Source organism: Nestor notabilis, unplaced genomic scaffold (genome assembly GCF_000696875.1).
Source record: "Nestor notabilis isolate BGI_N333 unplaced genomic scaffold, ASM69687v1 scaffold29691, whole genome shotgun sequence".
NCBI classification, from domain to species: domain Eukaryota; kingdom Metazoa; phylum Chordata; class Aves; order Psittaciformes; family Psittacidae; genus Nestor; species Nestor notabilis.
In genome coordinates this window covers 2,509-14,406 of record NW_009915639.1, presented here as the reverse complement: position 1 = coordinate 14,406, position 11,898 = coordinate 2,509, and the positions used below count along the sequence as shown (strand labels likewise).

Sequence of the window (11,898 nt, the reverse complement as noted above, 5' to 3'; positions counted from 1 at the left end):
ACAAGAAAAACCCCAACAGGCTGCTGAGCACTAGAACATTTCTGTTTAATCAATTGAAAAGGCCAAAAAGCTCTAAATCAAGCATTTGTTTTCCAAGTTCAGTTACCCTATAAGAATTTCTTCCTTTTCTCTCTCTTTCAGGTATTCTGTTAGGTTCATGAGATCTCACCAGCGCCCGAGATCTCTGTTTCCTTCGCTGGTGTGAGTCAGTTGTTCTGCAGTCTGCACCAAGTTCTCTGCTGCTCCTTTGAACAGACACAGTACCTCTCACCGCTTTTGACCTTCCAGTTAATCTTACATTTGACGATATACAGTGGAATTTTGTGTGTGAAAACACAGGTCTAGCAGCATCTTTGAATCATGGGTTTGATGTAGGTGAAGATTTCCATAGGGGTTTTGCAGTCTTCCTTTTATTTGCCATCATGGCATGTTGAATTGTGGTTCCTTTTAATATCCTCCTTCTGCAGGTCAGCTTTCCCAGCACTGTTGCTCATACCAGTCTGTTCTGTTCACTACATCAGTGTTCCTAATGGAAACAACTTTTGTCCTGTAGCTATTTTGTTTGGTGAATGTACTCCCTCTCATAACTATGGCTTCTCTACACTGTATCTTTCTAATTTTTCTCAGCAGCAGCTGCTGCCTTGGTCCTGGTACTGTAATTAATAATATAAGTTGCCCTCTGGTTCTTTTGTTGCATGTAACTTGTTTACTGAGTTGCCATCTGTCTTGGGGATTGGAGTATTCCTCTGCCTCTGAGATTACTTATTTGATAGATTGTCCCAGCCTGACATACAAAGCAAACAGTGTACAGGCTCACTACTTCATTCTGTACTGGATTGATGTATAAATCAGTTGATAAATTGATAACATACCTAAGGAATAATGAGTTTGTACATGGTTATTGAGCTAGGGGTTTTGTTTTCCAGAAGAGGGAATTGTCCCCAAGAGCTTGTAAACAGCCTTTTCTTGGGAAGCTTTCTTAGCATCATCAGAGACTCTTAAAGCTGCCCTCTTTCCCCATCCTGTTCGCTCCTCTTGGCAGCAATGGGGCCAGACAGAGTACTGTTCCCTGAGGTCTGGCACAACGGAGTGGTTGACTGTGATTACTTGGCTCTTGATGAAAGTACTTGAGATCTCCAGGTCATCCTCCCTCCTGGTACGTAGGCAAGCCTGAGCCTGTACAGCTGCAGCACCTGGTGCACTCAAGATTGAAGTGCTCGTCTGGAAAGCATCTTGTCTTAAAACCCTTCTGCAGTTTCAGCTGAATGATGACAAGTAGGAAAGTCATATATCATCTTAGCATTCATACATGTAAAAAGTACAAAGTGATAAGTGGTCAGTTGCTGCTCAGAAATTGGTGAGCATGATAGAATTATAATGGGAGCAGTCTTGGTCACTATATATAGTGCAAGTAGTATTGAAATGTTCCACAGGCAGGCACAGGGGTTTGGTAACTGCAGCGTAACTAAAAGCCTTTGATTGCAGTGGTAAGTTAATGATGGGGTCAGGATGCACGGAAAATGTCTTTGGTAGAAGTATAAAATGCTCAAATTCTTATTTTTCTTAAAAGACCTGTATGTCATCTTTCCTTTTCTTGGAATAACTTTATCAGAGTGGCTGTCAGATGAGTTTTCCTTTCTCTTCTACCCTAGGAGCTAATGTACCTACTTGTAGCATTGCTTATTGTAGTGTCATTATAGTTGGAAGTGAAAGATGGTTATTACCAGTGTATAGCACTTCTGAGGTACAGTCATTGTCTGAAACCATTAATGCAGCCATGCTCTGGAGCAGATAATTTTGTTCCCAAATTTCAGGTTGTCATGGTACCAGTATCACATTTTAGATCCTAAATTTGAGAAGAACCTCTAGTTTGTGGGTCCTCATTAAGAAACATCCCTACGGTTATAAACAGAAAGTTTCGTCTAAAAATACCAGCTATGGAAGGGCAGGGGCAGTACTGGTGCTTGAGTAGCCTGTGGGAAAAGCCTTTGTCCAGGGGCATTAATCTTACAATTCTTCTTGTGCATTTCATGTGGCCATCTCCAAGGAACTGCACCTTGGGCACCACCGAGGAGGAGAATTGCTTTGGGTTGTTAGGTGGTGAACAAAATGGCTGTGCCTTAAAATCTGCCAGTACCTGTGCCCCCATTTAAGCAGCTACCCTGGTCCTTTCTCCTTCAGGGACTGTCTTCTTCTGTTTCCAGACCTGCCCCATGAGCTTGAGCAAGTTCCAGCTGTGCTTGTCTCTTGGTTTATTCATGTTTGTTAGTATCACATCGAGTGGTCACACTGCAGCTTTAATCTTACCAGCTAATTAACCCAAATAGTGATAGACTGTTGTTTTTACTGTAGAATACTAATGGGGAGCTGTTAAAGCTATTGGTGGTTGGTCTAGTCCTGTCCTCAGGATGGATGCCTGTGCTCTGTGATGAGGTGTCTCTCAGCTTACCTTCAACTATAGAGAAAGCTACATAAAATGAATGAAAACTTGCTTTCAAAAAATTCTATGTGATAATTATTATACAAGTTTAGGCTGCCTCTTAAAATTGTTTAACAAGAAAACTTAAAATTTACAGCCTTCATTCCTAAAATCAGAATGCCACAGAGGTGATAAATAGCTGCCTGAGTACATAGATCTAGGGGTTTGTGTGGATCAGCATCTTTTATAAGTGCAGATAAATTACTTCGTCTTCCTGAATTTACTAACTATATTCAACAGCCAGTTGAAAAAATAAAATAAAATCAGGAGTTGAAACTTTACTGTCTGTAAATTAAAACAAGGTGTGAGATGAATTGATTAATCTTAGGTGAAGGGTGATAGTAGCCAGAGTCAGTCTTATCAGCTGACCAGACAACAGGAAGTATTTCATATACATTTAATAACCCAGTGAAGTGTCAAAAATACTCTGGTCTTAATTGTGCAGCCAGCCTGCCTAATGTGGTTTAACCACTGAACAATTTAGAATAGGATTTAATTTTTCTGTCCCAGTGCAGCTTTATCTCTGCTTAACAAATGGGGCATATGTCAGTTTTCTACTGTACAATCACAAACTGGATAGGTATCTTTAGCAATGTCACAACTGAGAGGAAACAATCATGTTTAAGCAGAGGAATGTAGCTTGTACCACCAATGGGAACGAGCAGCACTTCTGAAAACCATGCAGAGCAGTCATTCTTCATGAAGTAGATTAATTTTTCTTTGTTTTTAATCAGGTGGGCAGTGTTAAGCTCTGCAGACCCGGCAGCCACTGGCCTTATGGTACATCCAGTGTTTCAGTCTCTGCAAATCCTTCGTTACCTTCGCTGCAGGAGTTCAACTTCCCAATTAAAAGCTTGTGGCAACCTAGCAAGGAAGGAGGCTGTGCCAGCTTAACAGACTGTGTCCATACACAACAGCTGCAGGTTCATAGCAAACAAATCCCTGTGCAGTCCCCTCTTTCCTTGTCATGACCAGTGATCCTGTGCCATTCCCTACATGTCTGCAGGGACTTCCCAGACCCTGCCCTTGCTTTCTAGGCAAGGAATTAGCCACAGCTCCACTAGCAGCTCATGGTTCCAGGTTGATGTCACTAATTATTCTATTGCTGCCTACTTACTTGGTATCAGTATATTACAAAATCAGTGGTCAGTGTGCTAAAGACAGAGTGGAGGCTGTAATACTCTATTGTCTTTCATCAGATAACAGCAAAGCTACTGAAAAATACATTCCTGTGAACTACACCTTTCTCTTTAGTGCTGACAAGCTGCAGAGGCCAATCTGTGACATCTCTGCTTTGCCCACGGTTGCTCTGGGCTGTGCTGGAGGATGCCAGGTTTGGTTGGGACTGCTCATCAGCCCTGCCTTCTGCATGAGAGGTGACGGTGCTAATGCAGCTTCACCCTGCTTGCTCCTTTTACAACCCAGGCAGTACTGGTGTCTTCCCACAGGATCTGGGTGTCTTGCAGGAGGTTTTCAGTTTTGATTCCTTTAACTAAGGACTCATCAGGAGCAAGCAAGGAAAACAAACTGATTGTGATTCACAGGGGCTGCTCACTGAATTTTTACCCACCATGACTTCGAGGCATCCGTTTAGATAAACTTTCCTTTTTCCCCAGGGTTTTATTTCCAAAGGCCTATGTAACTGGGGAGGCAAGGTTAAACAGACATGAAGGTTAAGAGCATTTGGGTTCCCATGCATGCCTGAACCCCAGTTTCACAGCACTTGGCAAGAGCTGCAGGAGAAATGTGGGTATGAGGGGGGCCTCTCTGACTTTGAGAGGCTGCATTTTGCTGGTGTGGATACTGAGAAGCATGAAGGACTCCCTTCACCTGGTGTAGTTGTCTGGAAGAGACCACACAATGAAGGGATCCTCATCTCTAAATCAGTCCTTGTCCCATTCCCAGTGTGTGGCCCTCAGGTGAATTTAGCAGAAGAAAGAAAGAAAGGACTGGCAGGGGGAGGAGGTTCTGTTTCTCCTGGGCTGCTGCTGTGGATGGCAGAGGAGGAGTTCATGGGCTGCATGTTGCATGGTTCTTGGCTCAGGGCAGCAGGCTGCTGGCATGGTGTGAGGCAGGCATGCACAGCACTCCTGCTGCGGTCACCAGGCTCCGACGGCTCCCTTGGGCAGTTTCTCTCGTGGAGTAAGTGGCTGAGACTGAGTTTGATGTATCTCATCCTGTTTGTGGTGATGAAAGGTGAACATCGGAGCGAAGCCTGAGCTGGCCATCGCTGTGTGGTGGGTGAGGACTGGATGTGCTGTGGCTGATGTGCTTAACTCTCACTTCAAGCGGGGAGGGAGGAAATAATCTGTCTTCCTATTGCATTTTCTTTAGAGTGCGAGGTAAACAATTAATTCAGAGCTACCTTTAAGTCTCTTGGGGAGTATGATGTGCTAGTACGTTTAAAATGTTCGGTCAAATAATCCTCTTACAGGAAAAATGGGGAGGAGGCTTGAGAAGAATGGTACAAATCAGCCAGCACGGGATGAACGCTGCCTTCAGGGCTCAGTACAGCTCAGCTCCTCCTCAGGTGCCTGGGCAGGCCAGTACTGAATCTTTGCCTAAATGCAAGCAAAACTAAAGGATTTTGCTTTAACTATGTCAGTGTGTACTTACGGATGAATGTGCTGCCTAGGAATGCTTACACTGCTGAATCAAGTACGGTAACTTGTATTGAATAGACTTCCATTAACATACCAAAGCTAAAATTGCTTTGAAAGGTTTGATTAAATTGAACTTCCAGTCCTCTCTTCGGGCTTTTTTATCTCTACTTCAAAATCTTGCTACAATAACCTGATGATACATTGCACAAGTGTGGGGCTGCGTATTTTTTTTTCCTTTGTCTTCCTTTTTTTTTTTTTTTTTTCCATTTTTGACTGAGCTCAGGAGACTGGGAAAACTTCGTGATACGTCCTTCAGCCCCATGAGTTCATAGCTGAAACAGCCTCATGCCGTTGTGGCCTCAGTGCCTGTGGATGCTGGGAGCTGTCAGACTGGGGATGGGATCATCCGTGCTTCGTATCATCGTCTCAGTAGTGAGTAGTGGGGGAGGATGGGCAACCAGAGCAGCTGAGTAAAGGCAAATAGAAAGGTCATCCTGCTGGAGTGCTCTTACGGGCAACTGACCTTGTGCCCTGACATGGCTGTTTCTTGTGGGGTTTCCCAGCACTCCTGGCTGACCGAACCCGGCAGGTATTGACTGACTCATTCGGAAATGTTGGGGTTTGTATGTGGTGACTTTCTTGAGTTCCTTCGAACTTTCAGATAGAGCTTGAGAGTTGGCCTTAATGGTCAGTGTTCCATTGGAGACAGCTTTCCACTGTTTAAAAGTCATGTTCTGTTGCTGCAGGGAGCTGAGGCAGCATTTGACCTCTGCTTTCTAGGTATGTGGCTCACACCCTAAAAGAAAAGGGTGCCCATCTTGGTCTGTGCCCTTCTGCAGCCTGAGGAAGAAAGGCAGGAAGGCTTTTCTTCACACAGGAGTAGTTTGGAAATGCAGGTCTGGGAAAACAATCTCTGGGAGTTTGCAGCTCAAGTGGGGCATGGAGCTAATGGTGCAGACTTCTGGCTTGATTTGAGTTTCTAAAACATCAGGAAAATGTTGTCTAAAATGTAAACTGTAAGGATTGGTGAGGCACTTTGTAATCTAGAAGTAAGTAGGCTCTGAAGTGTGGTATATAATAAATATCAGTGTGGCTATTTATATATGTGTATACCTTGTGCTAAGTATTCTTTAAATGCTGCCTCTAATCTTTTAGGAAGTAAGGGTATATACGTGGGTGGAATGGAGTAAATTAGAGTTATCAGAGAATAATCGATGTGCATTGGGAGTCTGACTTTGCTTTTAGGTGTTCCAGTAAAGACAGGTAGATTGGTGAAAGTGAAAACTTCAGCAGCACCATTTTGGGGACCCTTGTGGGTTTAAGGTTTAAACCCACCACATTTTCTGAGTAACTATGAAGGGATGGGAAGCAGAGTGGGAGAGCAGATTTACATACAGGGAGAAATGCAAACAAAGAGATGGAGAGAGTAAAGGCAAAGTGCCAGAGCAAGGTGCTGTTGTCCGTTACGAGCAGGGAAATGGCATGGCTTCAAAGGGTGTGTGTTTTGCTGCTTCCATAAGGCATCTTGTGCCTGTGTTTTCCTTTCTTTTATCTGTTGGAGCGCCATTGCCTTTCCAGTGGGCTGTAGTGGGAGGTTGAGGTTTATGGATTTGTTTTCTCCTGCAGGTGCTTGTGCCTCTTGTTGAACTACTTGTTCAGCTCTCGGGTCTGCATCCCTCCTTTGTGCAGATCCGCTTGTGCCTCACTCCTTCCCTTGCAGGAACACTCCCCTGCTCCTCCCTGTGCTTTCTGGTGGAGGTAGGGCCTCCGTACAAGCTGTTGAAGATAATGAACTTCCTCTCCAGCTGTGTCCTGGAAACAAAGGGCTGTTGTGTTCAGCCTTTGTCCTTGCTGTGTGCAGGGGCCCTGAAAGAAGCAGGTCTTCCTTCCCTCTATTCCAACCAGCATCTGCATATTTGCTGGTTTTTTTATTAGTAGATAGTCCTGAATGAAGTGCATCTGTGAGTGGCTTTTTAACTGTAAAATTGTTATTACTAGTGGTACCTTGGGTGCAAGAGACAGACAAAACACTGTTTCGAGAGCCTGTTTCATGTACCCAGACAGTTAGGAGATACTTAAAGTAAATGAGTAAAATGGGAACAAATTCCACTCTGCAAGTGAAATGATGCTTAAAACACTTGATCTGCAAATGTTGCTTATAGTTGTTTCAAGATGAGGTTTGCTATAAAATGACATTTAGCATGACATGCTTCTGAATTTGTTTTAATACAGGCTAAATTCAGTTAAGACTGAATGCCACAGACTGTCTTGCATGTCGTGGGCCTGCTTGTGTCTCTTAATTTCGCACTGCAGGTTTTTCTGGTCCTGTGATGGGTAAGAGGTGCTTCTGTAGGCACCGTGCCAAAACGCCTTGAGCATCTTGAGAAGGAGCCTGCTGCCACTGTGTTCTAGTAAACTTTATAATTCAGTCCCCAGAAATCAAAGACAAATGTTCCATTAACTTTTTGTTTCTCTTTCGGGTTGTATTTACCCAGTTAACAAGAGATATTCCATGTAGGCACATAATATTGCACAGTAAGCCTTATTTGCATGCAGACTGCTTGAGCTCCTATTTGGCAGTCTAGGGAGTGGCTCCTTCACCCCACAGGGGAGAGTAGTGTTTAAATAACACTTATTGATAACAGGAGGCAAATGAAGAGTTCTCAGCAAATCAGTTTTATCTATATCCTGCACAGGTTGTAACATAGACCCTTCTCTCCTTTATAAAGGCTTAATTTGCTTTTAGGTCATGCTTGTCAGTGGAAGGCTGGCGTATCACCAGACTTACGTGCGTCTGTGTGAGAGCCTTTACTCTTTTTGCAGGATGTCAGAAATAACTGCAGGATACCCAGTCAATGGAGAAACCCACCAGTATTTATGGGATAATCATGAATATGGCTGTTAGAGAGGAAGAAGACATCCATGTTTATTCACCATCTAATAGCTGTTGAGGAGGTGATGGGCCAAATCAGCCCAAGAAACATTGCTAAAATAGTCTGTGTCTGTAAGTATCAGAGTTCTGCTTGAAAATAATAGGTGGAAGTTGTTGCTGCTTTCTCTGCTGTGGATTGCAGAGATAAAAACAGCTGCTTTTGGTTTCACCCTATGGTTTCTTGGAACTCTCAAACAGCTTAAAATAGACAACTTTCTTGTGGCTTTCTAAACTTAGCTGTCTTGCTAAACTTGCATGTGTTCCCTTTAAACAGGTTGCAAAATAAAAGCACTAAGGGCCAAGACAAATACTTACATTAAGACCCCTGTTCGTGGAGAAGAACCCATCTTTGTTGTCACTGGACGAAAAGAGGACGTAGCCATGGCCAAAAGGGAAATTCTCTCAGCTGCCGAACACTTCTCCATGATCAGAGCATCACGCAACAAGAACGGTCCTGTCCTGGCAGGTTTGCCATGTACCCCCAGCCTGCCAGGTCAGACAACGGTCCAAGTCAGGGTGCCTTACCGCGTAGTTGGGCTGGTGGTTGGTCCGAAAGGAGCTACAATCAAAAGAATTCAGCAGCAGACCCACACCTACATAGTCACTCCCAGCAGAGACAAGGAGCCTGTCTTTGAAGTCACGGGGATGCCCGAAAACGTCGACCGGGCGCGCGAGGAGATCGAGATGCACATAGCAATGCGCACCGGGAACTACATCGAGCTGAGCGAGGAGAACGACTTCCACTACAACGGTACAGACGTGAGCTTCGAAGGAGGCACCCTGGGCTCGGCGTGGATCCCTTCTAACCCCGTCCCTCATAGCCGCACCAGAATGATTTCCAATTACAGAAATGACAGCTCCAGCTCCTTGGGAAGTGGCTCCACAGATTCCTATTTTGGAAGCAATAGATTGGCTGACTTCAGCCCAACAAGTCCCTTCAGCACAGGTAACTTCTGGTTTGGAGAAGCGCTGCCTTCAGTTGGCACAGAAGATCTTGCGGTCGACTCTGCTGCGTATGACTCCTTACCAACACCTTGCCAAACCATCTGGACTCCTTTTGAACCGGTAAACCCTCTCTCTGGCTTTGGTAACGATGCTGCAAGTAACGCCAAGCCTCGTCGCCGAGCCAGCCAGCCATCTACTCCTCACTTGTCACCCACGTTTCCAGAAAGTCTGGATCACTCGCTGGTGAGGAGAGTGACGAGCGACCCACCTACCGTCATCCACCAAGCTGGCCTTCCCGTATACATCCCTGCTTTCTCCAATGGTACCAACAGCTATTCCTCTTCCAACGGTGGCTCCACGTCCAGCTCGCCCCCCGAGTCAAGACAGAAGCACGACTGCGTGATCTGCTTCGAGAGCGAAGTCATTGCGGCCCTGGTGCCCTGCGGCCACAATCTCTTCTGCATGGAGTGTGCAAACAGAATCTGTGAAAAGGAGATGCCATCGTGTCCCGTTTGCCAGACAGCTGTTACTCAGGCAATCCAAATTCACTCTTAAACATATATAGATATTATTATATATGGACTGTTAAAGGCATGGGTGTAATGGTACCCTCTAGTAAACTTCTTATGAATTCTGACTATTGGGCTTTCTTGGGGTTAGGCTGAAGTTGTTAAATGAATTTCTGCTTTCTCAAAAGGCTGCTACGGTAACACTAAACGTAGGTGGTCTCTGTCCGGTTCACTGTAAGCAGGTGGCACACAGAGCATAGAGCAAGCTGGTGTGGCAATATAGCACATCAAGGGGAAGTGTTCATCAGTTGCACAACGGAAAAGAAACATGTTTTATGAGCTTTCTAAAGGATTGTTGTTAAACATTTGACTTGCGTGTGCTGGCAGCAGTGAACCTCATCGCCGGAACTCAGAAGTGCTCGTCTGCCGTGGAGAGTTTGTGGCATTATCAATATATCAACACTTCCAATGCTGCCTTCTTTACACTGCCAGTTGTGAAAAACAGGTTTGGGGAAATATATACATTTTATTTTTTGCTTCGTGCATAACTTAGGCCTGATTCTTCAGCATTGCAATTAAAGCATGGTTTGGTTTGATCTGGGTGATGTCAGTGGCAGGTTCAGATAATGACTTGCAGCGAGGGAGGGGAGAGAAGCTGCCTGGCGCACCTCCGTTTTGGCCGACGCGTTAGGGGCAGTATGTTCAGAGGATCAGGAACGTCCAGATTTATGAATTCCTACCCACTTAATGCAATGTAGAAAAGTCTGGCCAGCTTCATCCCGTTTCAGTGAGGGATGCCCATAGTTCAACTTATAGTGGGGATGCTGACATTCCGTTCATTAGTCCGATCAAGCTGTCCTTAAATTACATTTGTAGTGAGTGTATAGTTGAAAATGTGAAGCATTTTTTGTGTTCAATCCATACTTGTCTTGCACATATATAAATAATATATTTTATTTTTAGTAAGGTAAAGGAGAAAGGGGGAGTTGCGCACGTGCCCGTGTATTGCTCATGACAGCAGCTGTGACAGTGGCCCTGCAATCAGTTTACTTCATTTCAAAACTGTCTTTCCAATCACTTAAAAAACAAAAAAAACTAAAAAAAACAAAAAAAAAAAGCTAAAAAAAAAAACTAAAAAAAAGGTTTTTATGCGCTTCTTACATTTCAACCTGTGGATGTTTGTAGCTGCTTCATCCTCAGTAGGTTCCCAAATCTGTGCTGGCATATTTAAAACAATAAAAACAATTAAAAAACAAAAAACAAAACCAAAAACAAAAAAAAGACACAAAGTGGAGTTCTGGTGGATTTTTTTCTAACATTTTCTTTTTGAAGCATTATTTTCCCAAGACGAAGCTTTTTTCTCAGCTTAAGAAAATGAAATTATATGTGTACTGAACTAGTAAATATACAGAAAAATTTATTTTTTATTTCCACTTGAGGAGTTACATTTCGTATAAAGAGTTTACAAATAACGGTTTTTATTTCATGATTTTCGGTATAAGAGTTGCCTTGATGGCACATTATGTACTGCATAACTTCAATGCTATGATTGCTTGTAGGATAGTTACATGTCAGTATTGAATCCTAATCTGTAGCTGCAGTCTTGTAGATGCAAACAAGCGTTCACGGGGCATGTATTTTGTATTATACTGCATCGTACACCGCAACTAATAAGCCAAGGAGTTGACAGATGTTAGCTGGGTGTACTGTTTCTATAAACCACAAACTTAAGAATGATAAACTATCAATATAGTTTAGTATTTGCTAATTTTACTACACTTTTTGTTATGTATATGTAGGGAGGTCATAGGGGTTATTCAATTTGAGTAAAGTTTAAAAACCATATATTTTATGATAAAGGGCCTTTAACTTATGATGGCCAAAGCACTGATATTATATATTTGCTGTAAAGAGAATTATAAGAGTTTTATTTTTCTGATATTAAAAGTTACTTAATAAAGACTCGTTTCCATTAACTTGAATGTTTTGCTGTCTATGTTTGTTGCCTGGAGCAGCCCATGGAGGCTGGGGCTGGGGCTGGGTAATGTCCTCATCTAAACACCATGGGGTTTCTCAGTGCTTAATATACCACAGGCCTGGCTTTGGTGTGGCTGCATGACTTCACATGCCAACAGCCTTGTTTTCTGTTAATTTCTGCCTTTACAAAGCAACTTGTGTCTTCCAGAGGGTGCAGCTGGGTGCTATGCTGAGGAACCTGCATCTGGAGTTCTATCAGTGCAAGGTAAATTCTCTGTGCTCGTGTTCGTGAGCATCAACCAGCAGCAGAAATCACAGAATCAAAGGGTGGTTTGTGTAGGAAAGGAGCTTAAAGCTCCTCCAGTTCCAACTCCTGCCACGGGCAGGGACACCTTCCACTAGAGCAGGTTGCTCCAAGCCCCTGTGTCCAACCTGCCCTTGCACACTGCCCGG

At 43.8% G+C, this 11,898-nt stretch overlaps 1 protein-coding gene across 1 annotated transcript; it reads left to right on the top strand.

The window, feature by feature from the left end:
* Window positions 1-8,288: 8,288 nt before the first annotated feature.
* Window positions 8,289-9,514, top strand: MEX3C (mex-3 RNA binding family member C; the record flags this gene model as incomplete). Its single annotated transcript, XM_010024250.1, has 1 exon — window positions 8,289-9,514. A coding segment is annotated over one exon (1,226 nt), but the record flags the coding sequence as incomplete, so codon positions are not given.
* Between the last annotated feature and the right edge of the window lie 2,384 nt (window positions 9,515-11,898).